A 19,687-nucleotide genomic window follows, 5' to 3' on the forward strand; every position below is an offset into this window, starting at 1 on the left:
CACCATCGAAGTATGTATGTGATCACCGCAGAGTGAATCGCATTTGGTGCGCAGAAAAATACTTAAAAAAGCATTTAATGTGTGAAAAGCTATGGATAGATTATTTTTAATTTTAATTGTAGTTATACCTTATGTTTTTTGGTGAGTGACGTGATTCAGACAGGAATGATGAAAAGTATAAAGTGCTATGGATACAGACATAGATGATCAAATTATTCAAGATAAATTTCAAAGTTTTTAATTAGTTGATTCAGTATTGAGCTTGTAATTCTCAGTTCCTTTATATTTTGTGGACATAATTGTGAAATTTATAAGGTGTCGTTAAGCATGCGGGTCTAGAGCTTTGCAATGCTTCATTAAAACATGAAGACTGCCGTTAAAGTTAAGCTAGTTCCAACAAAGTACACAAAAGTCGCTATATAAAATGCTCGAACTTCTGATCTACTTTGAACCTATTAATTAACACCATCAATTAGCACCATATATATAAATAAACGTCACATGTTATTGTCGACTGAATGCCTAAATTGATAAAGTAAAGAGACAAAAAAGCTATTTTTATCATTTATGGAAATCTGTTGCGCTTTATCTTATCATTAATTGTTGTGTCTAGTGAGTTCTATTACTAATTGCAATTCAATATCCCCAAAAATGTAACAGTGAGAACATCAATATCAAGACATACTATGAAACTGACCTTGATACATCAAACTTTTTTCATGAACACAAGAATCTGACGTATTTGTGTGATAAGCTTGGGGAGTTCTATGAAGAAAAAAATGACCAATTTACATTGCCCAAATGTATTCGCTTCAAATCGACACAAATACTCTATTGTCATGGAGAAATGATCAATTTCCGTAACTATACAAAGTAAATTATATGTCCATTCATATTTATTAAATAGTTTTTAAAGCATTTTTAGCAGATTATTAAGTCGTTTGAGATTCAGCTAATGATTCACAATGTATGGCCGACGACTCATTTAAGTGTAATTTGATTAAAGAGTTTTCAAATGGATTTAATTATTCACAATGATGCACTATGGGACAGAAATGAAATTTTTTTCCAAAAATTATTTTCTTCGCTTAAATTATTGTCCCTAATATCCCATTTATAGAACTGCTTACGAAATTGGATAATTCGATTCCACTGCGGAGAAATGGCTCTTCAAAGTTTGGTTCAAGTGTCCTTTCTCATCAAACTCAAACGATCGTCACCAGTCACTGGTTTGATAAAAACTTTTGAAATTTTTTTTGTTTGATAGCTATGTATAGGAACTTAATTATAAGATAGAAAAAATTATCCTGCCTTGATTCCCTTAGCGGAATTTTTGAATTTACTCAGAAAATGACATGCATGTTGTGTTTCCGTTTGTTTGAGCCTCAACCAGTGCAACTATGGATTTTAAAAATATTTTTATATTATAGATATGGATATAATGTACAACTTTTATGAACATACTATATAATTTTACTGCAGTTTTGGTGATGAAAAAAATTATTTTCTTCAAAAAAATCGCAATTTTTGGACATAAGTTGCTGTAGCTCTTCAGGAATACCCATAGTAGTGGAATTTTATTGCATATTTAAATAGCTCTTACTTTATGCTATTTGAAAGTGCAGTTAGTTGGAAGTCGGTATATCAGACACTTTCGAGCAATTTGGCTTTGAAGTGATAGTGAAATGGATCGACGAAAATGAAAAAATTGAATAACTTTTTTATAGTCTAACAAAAATTTTTGTTTTTACTGTAGATCAATAGATCTCATCAATACGCGTATTTTGAGTATAAATATGTTATGCTTTGGTCAAATTTTCTGAGTGAAATGTTAAATTTTCAATTTTGACCAAAATTTTTCAAAAAAAATCACTTTTTTTCAAAAATTCAATGAAACTTGCTGGAATCTTTTTTAAAAGTTCTATTTTTATATCGTAATCAACTTTTGTTCAGCAACTTGTCTCAAATTTACCTAATTGAGGTTGAAATTTGACAAAAACTGATTTTTAGTGCATTTTTTGAGGTTTTTTCATACAAATGCTATTAAATCTTATCAAATATAAATTCTTAGCATCATATTATTGATTAACTTTATGTTTTTGAGAAAGATAATGAAAGATTTCTGAAGAGAAACTTATCAGATATCTTGTAAAAACGGTCAAAAACTGACTTTAAGTAGTTCAAGCAAGGAGACAAAAATTTTCAAATTCACTTTTTTGCAATTAAAATTATTCAGAAGACTTCCAAACTTTCAGAAACTATAGATTATGATCAAAATTTACTAAATTATTGCTAGTTTGGCTTAGTATAGGTTTGAAAACGACCTTTTTTATCTGATTTTAAAAATTGAAATAACTACATTTTAAAACAGTTTTTCTATAGATATTGCTATCACAGATACTATAAAATTTTTATTTTTGCTTTAAATTTGATATTGTTGATAATGATAAATATTTTCCTTCAAGCAAATAACAGTAAAATTGCTTCATATCAATCCTAAATTTTGTGAAAAATTTTAAATAAATATTTCATTTAATATGATATATAAATCCTACTCTCCATAATTAGATGAAACTTTTTTATTGGAAAAACTATTGAAATTACTAAATACTATCAAAACATGAAGTTATTTGATAAGAAAAATGAATTAAAACTATGACTGACACTTTCTATGAAATTAGATAAAAAATGCCGTTTTAAAACCTAAACTAGCCCAAACTTGCAATAATTTAGTAAATTTTCATCATAATCTATAGTTTCTGAAAGTTTGGAAGTCTTCTGAATAATTTTAGTTGCAAAAAAGTGAATTTGAAAATTTTTGTCTCTTTACTCGAACCACTTAAACCCATTTTTTTAACGTTTTTACTAGATAACCTATAAGTTTCTGTCCGGAAAATGAAAGATCATCCTTAAGAACATAAAGTTAATCAATAATATAATGCTAAAAATTGATATTTGATAAGATTTAATAGCATTTGTATGAAAAAATCCCAAAAAATGCACTAAAAATCAGTTTTTGTCAAATTTCAACCTCAATTAGGTAAATTTGAGACAAGTTGCTGAACAAAAGTTGATTACGATATAAAAATAGAACTTTTAAAAAAGATTCCAGCAAGTTTCATTGAATTTTTGAAAAAAAGTGATTTTTTTTGAAAAATTTTGGTCAAAATTGAAAATTTAACATTTCACTCAGAAAATTTGACCAAAGCATAACATATTTATACTCAAAATACGCGTATTGATGAGATCTATTGATCTACAGTAAAAACAAAAATTTTTGTTAGACTATAAAAAAGTTATTCAATTTTTTCATTTTCGTCGATCCATTTCACTATCACTTCAAAGCCAAATTGCTCGAAAGTGTCTGATATACCGACTTCCAACTAACTGCACTTTCAAATAGCATAAAGTAAGAGCTATTTAAATATGCAATAAAATTCCACTACTATGGGTATTCCTGAAGAGCTACAGCAACTTATGTCCAAAAATTGCGATTTTTTTGAAGAAAATAATTTTTTCATCACCAAAACTGCAGTAAAATTATATAGTATGTTCATAAAAGTTGTACATTATATCCATATCTATAATATAAAAATATTTTTAAAATCCATAGTTGCACTGGTTGAGGCTCAAACAAACGGAAACACAACATGCATGTCATTTTCTGAGTAAATTCAAAAATTCCGCTAAGGGAATCAAGGCAGGATAATTTTTTCTATCTTATAATTAAGTTCCTATACATAGCTATCAAACAAAAAAAATTTCAAAAGTTTTTATCAAACCAGTGACTGGTGACGATCGTTTGAGTTTGATGAGAAAGGACACTTGAACCAAACTTTGAAGAGCCATTTCTCCGCAGTGGAATCGAATTATCCAATTTCGTAAGCAGTTCTATAAATTGGATATTAGGGACAATAATTTAAGCGAAGAAAATAATTTTTGGAAAAAAATTTCATTTCTGTCCCATAGTGTGATGTTTATTCTTCGGAGTTTAAAAACAGACTGAGCTTTTGTATGAAAAAGGGGTTTTCAACTATGTAAAATAAATATTATTCAAATTTCAAATGAACGTTATGAACTCATTTACCCTGAAAAACTTATGAACGTAACAAAAAACGACCACAGAAGTGAATGATCCCTAAACTTAAACTACACAATCAGACTTACCTTAAGTATCAGATCCTAAATTGATTGATTAAAAATTAAATCCAAGGATTAAAAATAAATCCTCAGATTAAAATGAATCTCGATTTTAAATTTCAAAAAATCGTTAAAAATGCTCATCTGTCACTTCCAATGGTTGCTTTTGATTTACTTATAAGATACATTTTTATTACAGCAAGCCAAAACTCGAGAGAATTGAGCACTTAGTCATTTGCTATCACAACACGTCAACATTCGATTTGACTCTGCTGAAATATTTTAAGAAAGTCAGGAATCTCCACATAGGATATAGTTCATTCAATAGATTTTTAGGAAAGTTTCCTCGATTAGAGCAGCTGACGGTAAGTGAGACTGTGCTAAGACATGCCCCTGACCTAAGTATGTCATGGAAACTCATAATTAATCCCAATTATTACTTCCAGTTCATCAACATCACAAGAAGTGAGCTTAACTTGATCAAAGCAGACGTATTCAGTGACTTACCAGCTATCGAGAAGATTGACTTGAGATACAACCAGCTGCACATAATTGAGAAGCTTTCATTTGACAGTGCACGTGAACAAGTAAAACTCAAACTTTTCGGAAACTTGTGGAACTGCAGTCAAGCTAAAATAATTAAATGGATTGCTGGAAATGATCCAAAAGTTGATGTCGAGGATAAAAAGTCGTTAAACTGTTCCGATACAAAATTTCGTGCACGGCCACTGTACACAGTAATGAGCTATAAAATTGCACTGGCAAAAGTATGCAAAGAAGATTTGAAGGATATAAGGAACTGTTCATGTCACATAAGCTTTTTAAGGTACGATGAAGAAGAACATGACTTTAAACCTGTCATATCCGTAAATTGTAGCCACAAAGGATTCTTTAACTTTCCAGCACGACTACCTGACTACACAAACTCACTTTATTTTGACCGTAATAACATCACATCCCTCGATGCTTTATGCTTCAAAAATTCAACATACAACGACGTCCATGACATTTATCTCGACTATAATCAAATTAAGGATGTTTCGGTACTTGATAATTGTCAATGGTTTGAAAATTTTCGTGTGTTAAATCTCAAAGGAAATTTACTTGAACGAATTCCCGTCTTTGCATTTGACAATAGCTTCGAAAAGAGTCATCATGCCACAAAGTTATATTTATCAGAAAATAATTGGATTTGTTCATGTCGTTATATGCCAAGACTGCTTAAATTGTGTCAAAAATATGATATAATTATAGATAAAAGGAAACTACAATGCCATAATGACAGAAATGATCCAGAAATTGATGGACGATTAATAATGGAACTGACCAAGAGTGATGTCTGTAAAACACATAATCTCATACTTAATTCATATGAAATAATGTCCATAATATTCTCAGTTCTTATTGTGATTATTCTTGTTAATCTCTTATTTGATTATTACCGATATAAGAAAAGTGGTAAATTGCCGTGGATTGTGCTGCATACTCCACTATTTTAGGTCCTAGTAGCCTTAGCATTTAGGAAATAATAATAAAGTCATTATTAAATTTTCACAAAGCATTCTTTAATTCAACAAAATAGTTTAATATCCAGCAATTGGAGAGATAGTATTGAGCCAATTCGACAAGTTAGCAGGCATTCCTTTAAAGTTATTGGCATAAAGCTTCTTCAAGATGCTACTGACAGCAATATCAGAGATCGATAATGAAGATGCACTGTTGTAAAATTGATCCTTGCCCAGTCGTTTACTGAGTTGTTGGATGTATTGTTGACGTTCCTTGTCCGAGTGCTTCTTTGACAGTTGATAACAAACATCCAGCACTTGATCATGATTATTTGCTTGGAAGTTATCAAACTCATAATTGTGCTCACTAGGTCCAACACGATTCAAATATCTGATAATGTTGATTTCTCCATAAACAGGGATGAATTTTGATGGACTGGATATAAATTGCGTTGTCTCAACATCCTTCCAGATTATTGTCACTTTCAATGTTGGCAATTTTGCTACGTAATCTAATTTCTTTGTGATCTTGTCAGTAAAATCCTTTGTAAGATCATTAAAATCAGCATCAGAAATGCTTGAATGAGTGAAAACTTCTACGTCCAAAAATAGTCTGTCCTTGAACAAATTTCTAAATGCAAGGATACTGTAGGGAATGTTTTTAGGATGAACATTCACTACTATTTCCGCAAGATTATTGACATCAATTGGTTTTTTCTGGATTTTCACTTTTGCGGCTTTTTGTTGTTGTTGTTGTTGTTGTTGTTGTTGCTGGATGTTCTGTTGAGCTGGCTTACTGCAAAGGTTCAAATCTCCTCTCATAGACAGTAAAGTCTGCTTCAATTCATTCAGTTTATCAAGAATTCTATTCTGTCTATCCTCAAGAAGTTCGACTTCTGACTTTTCCTGAAAAATATTGCAATTTTCTTAATTTTCACGTCATGCACATTTTTCATATTTCTATGACTTACCGAGTTATTTTTAGAAACACATGAATTCTCAATGATATTTGAGTTAACCGGCTTCATTTTATACATGCACGTTGGCAAATCAATGTTTTGATCAGTTAAAATCGGCTTTAATGAGTACATACTTCCTTGAATTAAATTAATTCCAATAAAACAAAAATACAGCACTAGAAGTTAGGTACGAAGCCCTTTGAGCAAAAGAAAACAACTTGACTAAATTCAAAAAAATTTTAACCGTTATTTTTATTTCTCAAAAAATATTTTCAAAAAATTATTTCTTTAAAACGTAACTTAAATCATTAACTAATCCAAATGCGCCAGTTCCGATTTTACAAGGATGTCCAGCTATGAGACAGGCAGATGGTGAATCAATATTATCAACTTTTCCTTGAACTGCTGCATTCTTCAAAAATTGTAAAGCAGATTCAAATGAAACCTGCTGTAAAGGTGATGCCGATGACTCAATTCCTTTTCTATTGAGTGGTTTGAAGGTTCCATCAAATGTCATATAATCAGATATGAGTGACAAATGTCTTGGATCAACTGTAATTCCGTAAACTTTGAAGACATTTTGAACTTCCTTGACAACAACTCGAGCTGCTGCTTCAATTCCATAAATATTGGCCACAGCATGTATGTCGTTCGTGTAAAGCTTGTTCAAATCCAATATTTTATCGTATTGTAGCATTGCCTGTAATAATTAAATTGACACGATTAGACATTGTGAATATTACAAATTGCTTATTTCCTTACCTCAATGTTGATTCCTTCAGTTTTAATGCACAACAAATCATTTTGCTTGAATGTAATTGCACGCTTAATTTTTGGTATCTCCCAAATGACAGCAGTTCTTGCAGCATCACGGATGACACTCGTTAAATCGATATTCTTGAATTTTACTGGAACTTGGAACTTTACTTTACACCATCTGTGATGTTTTGTGTCTGATGTAAATTCATTGACTAAAATGTTACTGCATGATGCATGAGCTTTCTTAGATAAAGCTTTAACTATATCATCATCCTTTAAATTATCTAAATCAGCATCTTCTTTTGCTTCTAGTTCCTTTAATTGCTCTAAATCAGCATTTGGATTCTCTTCTATGAGTTGCTGTAATTTAGAAATGTCCATGTCCTCATCAACTTCTAATTTAACTTTTTCAAGATCAAATTCATCGTCTGATTTGTCAGAATTTGCATCGTCCATCTCATCATCATTCTCAGGTTCATCGTAGTCCATTTCATCAACCTGTTTGGATTTTCTTTTATCTGCTGTTGCATCGTCGTCGTCCTTAATTAAGAATAAAGAAAATAATCAATTTAACGAACTTTTGAAATAAATTAAATTTTTAACGGTTTTCAAAAATTTAAACGAACTGAAGTGAAATGAACTAACTGAATTACTGAACAGAATTCAAAATTTGAAAAAACCGTTACAATATAAATCCTTACCATAGGAACATCTCCATCATCATCAGAATCCTCCCGTGCATTTAAGTCTTTCACAACATTCTCGACTTGTCCACTTTCCTCGTCTCCGTCTTCATTGACCTTTTTCGATGATTTTTCTTTTTGTTCCTTATCAATATAGTCACCACCCGTATCCTTAGACGCTTTTTCAATTAATCTGAACAGTCTAATTAGGAAGGCTTCATGTGTATATTTGACAATCTTTTTTGGCTTGACTATAAACTGCTTTTTGTAAGCAAAACGAGGAAGGAAATTAAAGGTAAATTCGTAGTGACGTGCACGAGATGGTTTTAAGGATATCCATGACTTTACATTAACATACTCTATGACATCCGCTAAAGTGACTTGATTCAATCGAATTCTGAACTTTTCAGCAATTTTATCTAAATTGTCTGAATTCTGATTAAGGAAGGCAATTTCCATTGACGGTGTTTTTATAGCTTTAGATGCCATCATCAAAATTTCTCTCAAACGAGGAATACCCAATGTCACGTTCATGTCACCTCGACCAGCAAAGTGAAAAGTATTCAATGTCATCTGTGTTGATGGTTCTCCAATTGATTGTGCAGCTAAAAGTCCAACAGCTTCGCCAGGTTCCGCTAAACATTTGATGTTCTTCAAATAATACATGTCACGGATATTCTCCTTATCGACGTCACTATTGTCTTTAAAGTATTTATCTAATATACTTTCAGCACACTCAGAAATGGAACCAAAGTTTTTATGTGGTGAAAATTGTGAATTAATTGTTTCCGGGCATTTCTTGACTGCATATCCACGTGCTGGTTTTTGTAGAGTATTTCCAAATTTCTTTTTGTATGTCTTAATTTTCTTGGAAATTTTCTTCATTTTTTCGTCAACTTCTGGCGAGTTCCTCACCATGTCTAACATGCCGTCACTCAAGATTGCCTTTTGATTCTCAACCAAAAATTGCATCGTTTTAGATTTTAAGAATTGTGATTTAAGGATGTCCATTCCATCTTCACCGTACATAAATTGTACAACACTCTTGTCACTATCACGTACAGTTCCATCATAGCTAACAGTTAATCCTTCTAAATGCTTAATAAGACATCTTTGAAGATATCCAGAACGACTGGTTTTTACAGCTGTATCAATCAAACCTTCACGACCAGCCATACAATGGAAGAAAAATCCTTGAGGTTCAATTCCAGTCATGAAACGTCCATCAATGTATCCACCAGCTTTTGGACTGCAATCAGTCAGTAAAAAGCTTGGCAACGACTTGCCATTAATCATAACTGGTGGACGTTTTCCTTCCAACTCAATTTGACCCAAAAGACATGAAATTTGCATAGTATTGACTGTTGAACCCTTAGCACCAGACGTGACCATCAATTGAAGATTATTTGAGGGGAATTTACAAATTAAGCCATTTGGCAAGCATGTCTTATTGATGTCATTTGTGTATGAATCAAGTGCTGATTTATACTTTCTATCCAATTGAGTTCTGAATTTTGGATCAGTGCCATATGCTTCTTCTAACTTCTCAGCTAATTCCTCATCCGTAATATCTTCAGGAACATTCAGCACTTGACATGTTACACTCTTTCCAATTTTTCTGCTATTTTCAATTATTTCTCGTCTCTTCTTATCAGCATCATCAAGCACAAGAATGTCATGAACACCTAGAGTAAATCCTTCCCATTGTAAAAATGTCGTAAAGACTCTAGTCAATGCTGATAATAATTTTGTGGATACATCACCGCCATAAAGTTCATACATGCAATGAATTAAACTGTAAGGAGTTGATCCATAATGATTCTTGTCCAAGACACCAACGAGAAGTTCTCCGCCTCGAATTATTACTTCCGCCTCACTCATTTGATTTTCTTTTAATTCAGTTCCGCCATACTTCCATTTCCTTTTCTTGTCTGTTTGCCATAATCCAGAATTAATTTTAGCTGTCGATGTTAAATTGATTCGTTCCTTATTGTCAGGAATAAGATTGATTATAATTGTTGAGAAAATTTGCTTGCCACTCCATAATTTATAAGGTTTAAGGATGGTCGGTGGAAGTAGCTTAATTCTTTCAGTTTTTGTGCTTAATCCTTGAAAAACTAATTGCTGATAATCTTCTTTACAGAAGAATCGTCCACGCATTGATATTTTTACACCGGAAATCATATGATCTTGAATTAAACCACCAAGTGGAGTTCCGTCTTTTGGAACTAGATAATGATTCTGTACACCGACCAAATTATAAGCTTCACTACGACCAACTTCGTTCTGTGGAAAATGCGCATTCATTTCATCACCTAGAAAAGTTAAAATTTGGCCGTTATTTTAAGTTCAAAAATTTAAAAAGGACCGGTTCAAAAATATTTTGACCGAGAATTTTTAAATCCTATTTGACCGTTATTTCTTAATAGGAACTTACCATCAAAATCAGCATTATAACTTTTACAATTTGAGTAATGCAGCTTAAATGTCTTCTCGCCTTTCAAGATTCTAGCTTTATGTGCCATAATTGATGGTCTATGAAGTGTTGGCTGTCGATTAAGCAACAACACATCTCCGTTCAGCAAATGTCGATGAACAAATTTAAGTCCATCGTTTTTCTCTGGTTTCAAGAGTGTATTGGCCATAGCTTCTCGTTGATTTGGATCTTTAGGAATAATTCTTTTGGATCCGTTTGTTGTTTCAATGAAGCATGCGCCAGGATGTTTATCAGGTCCATTGAGAACCATTTTTCTCAACTGTGTTACATTCCATGGCGTTACAGCGACTGGATATGTCAATTTTAATGCAAATGCTTCAGGAATTCCAATCGAATCGACATCAATGTATGGATCAGGTGTAATAACAGTTCTTGCTGCATAATTGACTCTTTTACCCATCATGTGCATTCTAATTAATCCTTGCTTCTTTTCGATGATCTGTTTAATTCCAACAGAATTGTCAGCATTATATTGACTGACGTTCGCTTGCTTATCAAGAGTCATGTCAATTGCATTTTGCAGCTGTTCCCATTTAAAGTATATCTTTTCATTGACTGAAGTTCCTCGAGCCATTTTATAGACATTCTCAGCTTCTTTAAGGATTTCTGATGATACCTGTGAGCTAATTTCAACTCCGTCCATCTTCTTTTTGGTCGTTAAGATACAGTACAGTTCGTTGTTAAATTCAACAATATTCTTATATGACTTTGTCTGTGGATGTTCAACCAGCATGTCACGAACATGATTTGGTGGTCGCCAAATTGGTGAAATAACAGGCACAATATCCATGAAAAAGACATCATATGGATTTCCTTTAGCTTTTTCCAAAATTGGAAACATGATTTTCAGGAAATCGCCGTCATTCTTTATGATTTCCTTAATATATTCTCGACACTCATTAGCCATAATTACTTTTGTTGATGATTTCTGAGACACGTCACCTTCATCGATCGTACTGCGATTCTTAATCTCATCCATTTCATTTTTGGACAGTGACATGACAAACTTCTTGAAATTATATCTGATTTTCTTCAAAGTGCTTTGACAATGAATGCATTTACTTTTTGTCGTTGTACTTGATGCAGCTCCGACAGCACTGTGCATTATTGAATTTCTAAGACCTTCTGATGTCTTTGTTCTGTCGTATGGATTTACTGGATGTTCTTCAAGTAATTTTCTCAACTTTTTCATGGTTTTTGTGTACGTTTTTTCGCGTTTCTTTTCATTGTTTTCAGCTTCCTCTAGATCGTCATGCTTGACTTTTGTTGATATCTTTGACAAGTTACAGAATATGATTTTCTGCTCCTCAAGATCAGAAGCTTCGCTCACAAAACCGGCATCAACGAGTTTCAATTGAAGTTCCACTATTTCCTTCATACGTTCTAAAATTAAATTCCCTGATTAATACTGGATCCATTCAATTATATCTTTCCATACTCACCAGTTAACTGGATCTTTTTACATTTTATGCATACCATTTTGAGGATTGTAGCTGCATACTTCATGAAAAGTGGATTGTAGCAAGTCATGACTAAGTCAATGTGTCCTAAATGTCCTTCACATGTATTATTATCATTATTACATGTTCCACAGAACTCTCGTCGAGCACAAGGACCCATTCTGTTGTCATAAAGTCCTCCTCTTGTTGAATTTCCAAGTGAATCAAAGGCAATTGGATTTGTGACTTTACAGACACTAATTTGTCGAATCTCATCACTGCTGTAAATGCCAAACTCTAGATTTTCAACTTCTAACGTCACAGGACGTTCTTTTGCCAATTGAACAGGCATCTTTATACTGTAAATTAATATTTAGTTCTTCTAGGTTAGTTGCGTTTGAAATATTTCTTTAATTCACGGCTTATCTTACCTTGTTTTGACTAATCTTCAATTTCTACTGATTAAACTTTCCTTTATGGCTTACACAATATAAATTTTATTGTGATTTTCTTGTTAATTCTAGTAGAATTAATTAAATTTTATTTTCATCACACACTTTTGTATTTTTTAATGTTTACAAATGTGACAATAGGGATTCAAATTTATTTTAACCGTTACGAAAATGGTTGAGGCATTTCAAATGAAAATAAAATAAGTCCATAAATTACTTTGTATTGGCTCTATATTTAGCTTAATTGCTGTGTATTGACGATAATACTGTTAGTCTGACTTGATAATATCATGTACATTCGAAACGGATATTATTACCATCGTAATAAAACTTTCCAAAAATAGCCGAAACGATCAATTAATGATGACTGTAATTATTAAATTTTTTAAATGCCATTATGAACATCGATCTGAAAATGTATTTCTGTACGACCTAAAAAAGGATAATAACAAGTCATTAAAGGCTGCTTTTTGAAGGTTTATGTTTTATTTACTATTATATATTTTTTAAAAGATTACAATAAATGTCAAACGTTACTTTAATTAAAAATAAATTGAAATGATAACTAGTCGAATATTTTTTTTGAAGAAGCATCTATTGAGTGCTACTGAGAAGTTTTCAAAAGAACTACGTTAGGTATACTTCTATTGTAAGATAATAATTGTTATAATATGAATATAATAATATAATATAAATTAAAGGGGATATAATAAGTAGTTAAGTGATTAAACATGGTTATTAATATATCTGGATTAATTATCTGCTGAAAGTTCAGCAATGTCGTCGTTTATTGAAAGCATTTGCGCAACGAAATCACTATCAGCTACAATATCGGCAGAAATCTTTAACGTGGTGATTAATGTTGGAAGTTCCATACGTAATTGCGATGCTAATATGGTAAGATGACACATTAAATTATCAGGAATCTGTTGAAAAATAAGAAGAATAAAGTCATAAGTATGGTTGATCACATGATAAACTATTGCATGATGTCACTTACATTATTAATATCTTTGAATGCAGAAAATTTAAGTTTAAGTTTGAAAATTTTGTTGTTAATGCCCTCGTCATAGAAAATCGTTATGTTTGCGTCAGCAGAGTTAGCCAATACCGGGAAATAAATTCCAGCAAATACACGTCCTTTTGCATCTCTTGAAAGTAATGAACGAAACTCATATACAAGATTTCTTCGAACTGTTACGTCCACAGCACTTCGATAATGTCGTCCAACATAAATGAGTGAAACTTCATACTTTTGTTGACCGTTTCTTGTTGTTCTCTCATTCCATGAAATGAATTGATCACTGCTATGTGAGAATGTATACCAATATTCACGTTTACATCCAATTTCATCTGACTGTACAAAAATTCCAGTATGTGGATAATTTTGATCTTTCATGACAGTCACAACACGTGCAACATGATATCCTGGATCTAAAATTAACATTCCTTCACGACCAGCAACAACTATATTCATGGCAACTAATGCATGCTCTTTCTCAAGATTCCAAGCTGCTGATTCTATATTTGTTTGTTCGCAATGTGCTATATATGAAATTGTATCCTCGACAGCTTCCTCGCATGACACCAAATAGAAATGATTTGCAATGTCAGGACGTAAAATTGCAACACGAGAAACAATTTCCATTGCCAAACTGACGCACATGTGATTTTGACGATTTATCTTTGGCGAGTAGCCTTTGAAAAATTCACCTAAGTTCTTGGTACGGGAATTCTTATAGGACTGGTAAAAATCTACGAAATTATTGACGGTATCATAATGTGTCTCTTGTATCATATGCTGCAATGTTGTTTCAATGAGTGCCACAATATCTTCATACGCATAGATCTGTTGACAAAATAAAAATAAATATTATTAGATAAGGGTTGTCATGTGCATTAAGCCTTATCAGCAGATTATATTTAGTAAAATTCCACTGATAACTAAAATCAGATTCATGGATCTGCTCTAATTAAGGAATAAAAACAAAAAAGTCTCACCTTATCAATGACCAAGGCTGGCTTGATTTTCTTAGACCACATTGGAAGTGGTAACGGCAAATCGTTGCTCCACTTGCCGCGGCATTCAAGCTGATCAAACATTGTCAAATTGTAGCCAGTTTTAGTTGTCCACGTGCTGCTGCTGTTGTTGTTATTTTTATGAAGATGTGACAAATAATCATCACTATCATCCTCATCATCGTCATCCGAGCTCGTGGACTCATCGTCGCTTTCATAGCAGCTAGTGCCGCTTGCGAATGATGATTCGCCGTGTTCAACGTCAGTCACATAGGTACAATCAACCTTGTGACATTTAGGGTCAGTCAATCCGTTTCCAATACTAGAACGTTCATGATCAACTGACCCGGCACTGTTGTCAACATTAAATGCATCTCGGGATGTAGCGAGTCAACTTGGCCATTCATTTCCGTATCTCGCAAAATTGTATAACTCATTATTATTATTGTTAGTACAATTGTCCGATGTCGTAATGGTTAAAAGATTCAATCCTTGATTCAATAATGTACTTGTTGCATCAGAATGAGTGTAAAGACTCCTTCGGCCCTTTTGATGAACCGTTGGTTCGTCCCCTTTTATTAAAACCTTTTCTTCACGATCTATAAAGGAACAAATAAGAATAAATATTAAGTTCAAAGTATTTATTATATTCAGCACAATTCTCCCACATGTACACAAGTCATCAAATCATGCGAAGATCATTAGCATCTCAAAATGTATATTATATTTTATTTAGAAGCGTCAATTCAGTAACTGCGCATAGAACGACTTCCTTCATAATAACAATTTGAAAAATATTGAGGATGTTTATTTGTTTTATAGATAGCAATAAGTCACGCATTGAAAAAAGAATTACATTAAAGGGCACAGAAAAATGACGTTTCAATTTTCTGTGGATTGAGTATGCATGTATTAGGTATAATGTTCAGTCATTTGTATGTCTACCATGCGTGATAATGAATTTAATACATTTAAGGCTTATATTGGGGTTTTTATGGAATGCTGCACATTTGTATGTGTCATAGCTCAATTTGATATTGAATTCGAGTGGACTCTAATCGACTTTGAACTCTGATGAAGCCCTACATACGTAATCATGGGAATTTTTTGTGAAATAAGAAGAATTAATACAATTATTTGACAGACGTCATTCATATATTTTGCCAAGTGTGAAACCATAAACATTGAGGTTTTTTTTTGTTAAAACCAGATGTGTGACGTACTCTGTTGCTATATATCGCATAAGTGATCAATGAACTCAATGAAAGCAGTCTAGTATACACAATAAACAACATTTTCTTGGAAGTTGTCAAATGTTAACCAGAATTTGCAGTCAGTGCACTTCATCTAAATTTATTAAGCATAATGTCAAAGTCAGATATTGGGTTTGAGTGTTGTGGGGAAGAAGGGTCTTTAACTTGATCGTTATTGCTTCCACAAGCTATGAGTTTGGGGTGAATTCCTGAAGAAATTCAATTTTGTTAGAAAAGACGTCAATGTCCATCAAAAAATTCATTTCAGATCCCAGTAAACCTTCTTGTCACAAAACTTCAGATCCTCAAAATGATGAACAATCTGAGACACCCCCAAGCGACATATTGTGGCGAACCTCAATTCTAGCCACAAAAGAGGGTCAAAAACAGCCATCGACGTTGTTGTCAAGGCAATTTCAAGTCCTATCGTTAATATGAACACATAGCAGTGCCCTAGCGAAACACGTTGTGCTGTTCGTGACCGGAAACTTCGGCATTCTCAATTTCCATCACTTTTTGCAATGAACCCCCAAAATATGATAGAATATTAAAGCATTTAGAACTTAATACAGTTCAACATTATGGAAATTTCCATCATTCTCAAAGAGCCTGCTCTAGATAGTGATTAATCATAAGGAATTTCATAATTTTAAATACGACTTCAAATAGACAATAGCAAATATTTTGCATTCATTATATAAATCAGGAAGGGGAGAAATTGCTGATAACAAACTCGTATGACGTCCACGTGTGTATGTGGAATATGAAATGAAAAGAATCTGAGCACAGCAATTGACTGCTTCATGAGAAATTGATATAAAAGTTTTTCTTTTTTCCCCTTCATTTTACGTACGTTGGCAAGGACTACATGTGGGATGTTTACAAAAATAAACTTATGAATCACCCAAAACATAAATCGAATAATTTCAATGAATGAATGACTCATAAGTATTTGAGGGTCTTCGGTTGTAATAACTTCAGTTTTAATGGAATATCCATTAAAAATGATTGAATTTAAATCGAGGACCCCCAATTATTAATTGCATTAAAAATTAGCACTTACCCATACAATAATCTCTTTCCAAAGAAAGAAAGTTACTTTCCGTAGAAAGTGTGATTTGTAACGTTTTTCCTTTTTTGTTGCCGGTTTATGCACTTACTCTTATGTCCTCAATATAACCGACCCAAAAATATGGTTCAGGTTTAAATTGAAAACAAAAAAAAAATTTAAAAACTAAAAAAATTTAACGCAAAAAATTTCACTATAATTTGTGCAGCTATTGCCTTGTTTTACTCAAGGTTGAATTTATTTACACAGAAAAAAATTCTTGTTTTTAATTATTTTATAGTGTTTCTCTTATTCACTCTTATACTTTTCTGATCGCGCAATGCGACTTCACTCGAAGAAGCTTTATGACTTTCTGTTTTTCATTCGTTGCTTTGTATCGAATTTATAGATGTTTCGGTTCCCCCACACACATATACACTTTGTAATGAAAATTATACTTATTAACTTATCGTCGCGAAAGAGAGCGGATAAAAATTTATATGCATTAATATTAATTTAACAGTGTCTAGTCAGCATCAATATCTCCTTAATTTTGAATATGAGGGCTTATTTTACACATCATTAAATTATTTACTTGTCTGGATACTCACAATTGTCACTGGATATTTTATGCCTTTATTTTTTCGTCACTTTGATTATCCAAAGAGAATGCTCAAGAGCAATGAAAGAGATGTAAAAGAAACAACGCAAAAAAGAAACCGAAAAACAGCTGTTTTCAGTATACTGTTGCTTGCATGTATTTATTTTCTTGTAATGTTCGTATTTCAGCGAGTCAATATTTGTTCTGATTATTATAAACACAACCTTATGAAATATGAAATTGGGATCGAGGAAATAGCAATTTTTATTTTATACCTGAAAAATAGAACAAAATAATTCATTAGGTTGAGCCTATTTTATTACAATAGATGAATTGTTGCTAAGCGGGGACATTCTAATATGATATTCATCATTTCAACGAAAAAGGGGGTCAATGGAATTTTTGCATTATCATGTGACATTTGAAATCACTTCATAAGTCACTCAAATTTTCAACGTTTTTCAGGGTTTCAAATTTTTAGCGACTTTCAAAAATTCAAAATTTTAGCGATTTTTAAAAATTCAAAATTTTAATCGTGATCAGGAATTCAAAAATTTAACCGTTTTCAAAATTTTAGCGATTTCCAAAAATTGTTTTTAAACGTTTTTAAAAACTCTGAATTTTAAAGATTTTCAAAAATTCAAAATTTTACCCGTCTTTAAGAAATCAAATTTTTCTAACTTTAACTTATTTTAACCATTGAATTACTCTCAAAAACCAAGGGTTGAATTAGTTTGCAATTTGACGTTCAAATTATCAACTTGACAAAAATCTGATTTTTAAGGATTTTCAAAATTTGATTTTAAACTGAACCGAAATGAACTTTTTGGAAAACTCAAAAATTTGAATTGAATTTGAACTGAACTGGAATGAACTTTTTAAAAAAATTTAAAATTTGAATTGAATTGAATTTGAACTGAACCGAAATGAACTTTTTGAAAAATTTGGAATGAATTTTCAAAATTTAACAGCTGATTTCAATTTTAATCGAAAATATTTAGAAAATTACGGCTAAAAAATCAAAAACTTAACTACAAAATCTAAAAGAGAATAAAAATCGTTTCGCAATACTCATTATGTGTGAGCGACCCCAAACATGAACAATTTTTTTCAAACAAAAAGTAGAATGTAGGTATACAAAAATGTACAAAAATATCCAGGGTCTTCGGTTTTGCTGTTTTTATTTTTGTATTAAACATTTGTCCTGCCAAAAATTTTTCATTTTTTACTCTTTTAAAGGAAAAACAAGAAGAAATGGAAAAGTTTCTTTTTCTTCGTATAATTTGGTATTTTCATGTGAAATCTTGAATGATCAATCTCAGATGATAACGTAGGCAAATAATAATCACGAAATTGTAATTAAGTTTTATGGAAATTTCCACATACCTATTATTTATTCTGCGAATGATTATATATTTTTACAAGTTTGAATTGTAAAACAAGATTGTGATAACATGCAAATAGAGCACTTCTTAATTCCTACTCAATTATACTCGAGCAAATATTTATCAATTCGTCATCACTTGTTGAATGTTAGACAAATTAGCAAAAAAAATAAAACTTTTTTATGAGTTCCTCTTAAGGAAAATGAGTCACATTTATTTACGTAGAACCAAAGGCATTATTACATCAATATTTGACACGAGCATTATATAAAAATAATAATCCCATTCTTTTTTGTTCATTTGATGGCAAGTTAACAATCCTATCGTTTTCAAAGTATCTAGGTAAGCAAAGCACTTTATTCGCTTTGTCGGTCGGTGCACTCTGCGAAATTGAGCACGCTATTACAATCATTTTCTTTCTGGTTTATTTGATATGACTTCATGGAATTCAATAACATGAAAACTATCGTGATAAGGCATTATTTAACCGAGTTTAAATTGAAAACTTTGTTTTAATGCAGTTTGTTTGTTGTGAATTTAAAATTTGAGCATTCAAAAAAGTCCATTTTAGTTCAGTTTGTTATAAATTTCAAATTTGAACTGTTTTGTTCAAAAAAGTTCATTTTAGTTCAGCTTGTTGGAGAATCAAAATTTGAACCGTTCTATTCAAAAAAGTTCATTTCAGTTCAGTTTACTTTGAAATTTTGAAAACCGTTACAAATTCAAATTTATGATAATCGTTAGAATTTTGAATTCAAACTTCAAAAAATCGTTGAAATTTTAATTTTAGATAAAAAAAATTCAAATCTCAAAAAACCGTTAATCCCTAAAAACCCATTTTACGACTTAACAATATTTTTCATTTCATTTCATTTCATTTCAATATCCTCATACCTCAAATGCAGGTATAGGAATTTTTAAATCCCAATCTTGAATTGCTTTTTCTA

The 19,687-nt window shown here is 31.7% G+C and overlaps 4 protein-coding genes across 4 annotated transcripts; 1 reads left to right on the forward strand and 3 right to left on the reverse strand.

The window, feature by feature from the left end:
- On the forward strand, positions 1-5,698 carry swi2 (Protein singed wings 2). Its single transcript, XM_070644812.1, has 4 exons — positions 1-141; positions 661-873; positions 4,340-4,505; positions 4,587-5,698. The coding sequence occupies exons 1-4, from the start codon at positions 92-94 to the stop codon at positions 5,637-5,639; spliced, it is 1,482 nt and encodes a 493-aa protein (XP_070500913.1). The 5' UTR covers positions 1-91; the 3' UTR covers positions 5,640-5,698.
- Positions 5,681-6,812, reverse strand: AIMP2 (aaRS-interacting multifunctional protein 2). The gene is made up of 2 exons (XM_070644813.1): positions 6,617-6,812; positions 5,681-6,551 (listed from the first exon to the last, which is right to left on the reverse strand). Exons 1-2 carry the CDS (start codon positions 6,734-6,736, stop codon positions 5,724-5,726), a joined length of 948 nt encoding a protein of 315 aa, XP_070500914.1. The 5' UTR covers positions 6,737-6,812; the 3' UTR covers positions 5,681-5,723.
- Positions 6,813-6,855: 43 nt separating this feature from the next.
- Polr1A (RNA polymerase I subunit RpI1) lies at positions 6,856-12,552 on the reverse strand. The gene is made up of 6 exons (XM_070644829.1): positions 12,414-12,552; positions 11,986-12,341; positions 10,484-11,926; positions 8,065-10,361; positions 7,367-7,903; positions 6,856-7,304 (listed from the first exon to the last, which is right to left on the reverse strand). Exons 2-6 carry the CDS (start codon positions 12,332-12,334, stop codon positions 6,885-6,887), a joined length of 5,046 nt encoding a protein of 1,681 aa, XP_070500930.1. The 5' UTR covers positions 12,335-12,341; positions 12,414-12,552; the 3' UTR covers positions 6,856-6,884.
- A 346-nt stretch (positions 12,553-12,898) lies between these two features.
- Positions 12,899-17,628, reverse strand: LOC139093868 (uncharacterized). The gene is made up of 4 exons (XM_070644717.1): positions 16,770-17,628; positions 14,436-15,052; positions 13,435-14,283; positions 12,899-13,360 (listed from the first exon to the last, which is right to left on the reverse strand). Exons 2-4 carry the CDS (start codon positions 14,535-14,537, stop codon positions 13,187-13,189), a joined length of 1,125 nt encoding a protein of 374 aa, XP_070500818.1. The 5' UTR covers positions 14,538-15,052; positions 16,770-17,628; the 3' UTR covers positions 12,899-13,186.
- Positions 17,629-19,687: the final 2,059 nt, after the last annotated feature.

This window comes from Chironomus tepperi, unplaced genomic scaffold (assembly GCF_022539635.2).
Source record: "Chironomus tepperi strain 1889 unplaced genomic scaffold, CSIRO-AGI_Ctep_v1 contig_346, whole genome shotgun sequence".
In the NCBI taxonomy this organism is placed as follows: domain Eukaryota; kingdom Metazoa; phylum Arthropoda; class Insecta; order Diptera; family Chironomidae; genus Chironomus; species Chironomus tepperi.

Excerpts from the sequence above, each read along its gene's own strand:
- swi2 (XM_070644812.1), top strand. The coding sequence starts at position 92 with ATGGATAGATTATTTTTAATTTTAATTGTAGTTATACCTTATGTTTTT. Across the intron at positions 142-660 it reads GTTATACCTTATGTTTTTTG|TGAGAACATCAATATCAAGA; the intron begins GTGAGTGACGTG and ends AAAATGTAACAG. Across the intron at positions 4,506-4,586 it reads CTCGATTAGAGCAGCTGACG|TTCATCAACATCACAAGAAG; the intron begins GTAAGTGAGACT and ends TATTACTTCCAG.
- AIMP2 (XM_070644813.1), bottom strand. The coding sequence starts at position 6,736 with ATGTACTCATTAAAGCCGATTTTAACTGATCAAAACATTGATTTGCCA. Across the intron at positions 6,552-6,616 it reads GTGTTTCTAAAAATAACTCG|GAAAAGTCAGAAGTCGAACT; the intron begins GTAAGTCATAGA and ends AATATTTTTCAG.
- Polr1A (XM_070644829.1), bottom strand. The coding sequence starts at position 12,334 with ATGCCTGTTCAATTGGCAAAAGAACGTCCTGTGACGTTAGAAGTTGAA. Across the intron at positions 11,927-11,985 it reads TAAAAAGATCCAGTTAACTG|AACGTATGAAGGAAATAGTG; the intron begins GTGAGTATGGAA and ends ATTTAATTTTAG. Across the intron at positions 10,362-10,483 it reads TTATAATGCTGATTTTGATG|GTGATGAAATGAATGCGCAT; the intron begins GTAAGTTCCTAT and ends TAACTTTTCTAG.
- LOC139093868 (XM_070644717.1), bottom strand. The coding sequence starts at position 14,537 with ATGTTTGATCAGCTTGAATGCCGCGGCAAGTGGAGCAACGATTTGCCG. Across the intron at positions 14,284-14,435 it reads CAGCCTTGGTCATTGATAAG|ATCTATGCGTATGAAGATAT; the intron begins GTGAGACTTTTT and ends TTTTGTCAACAG. Across the intron at positions 13,361-13,434 it reads CATTCAAAGATATTAATAAT|ATTCCTGATAATTTAATGTG; the intron begins GTAAGTGACATC and ends ATTTTTCAACAG.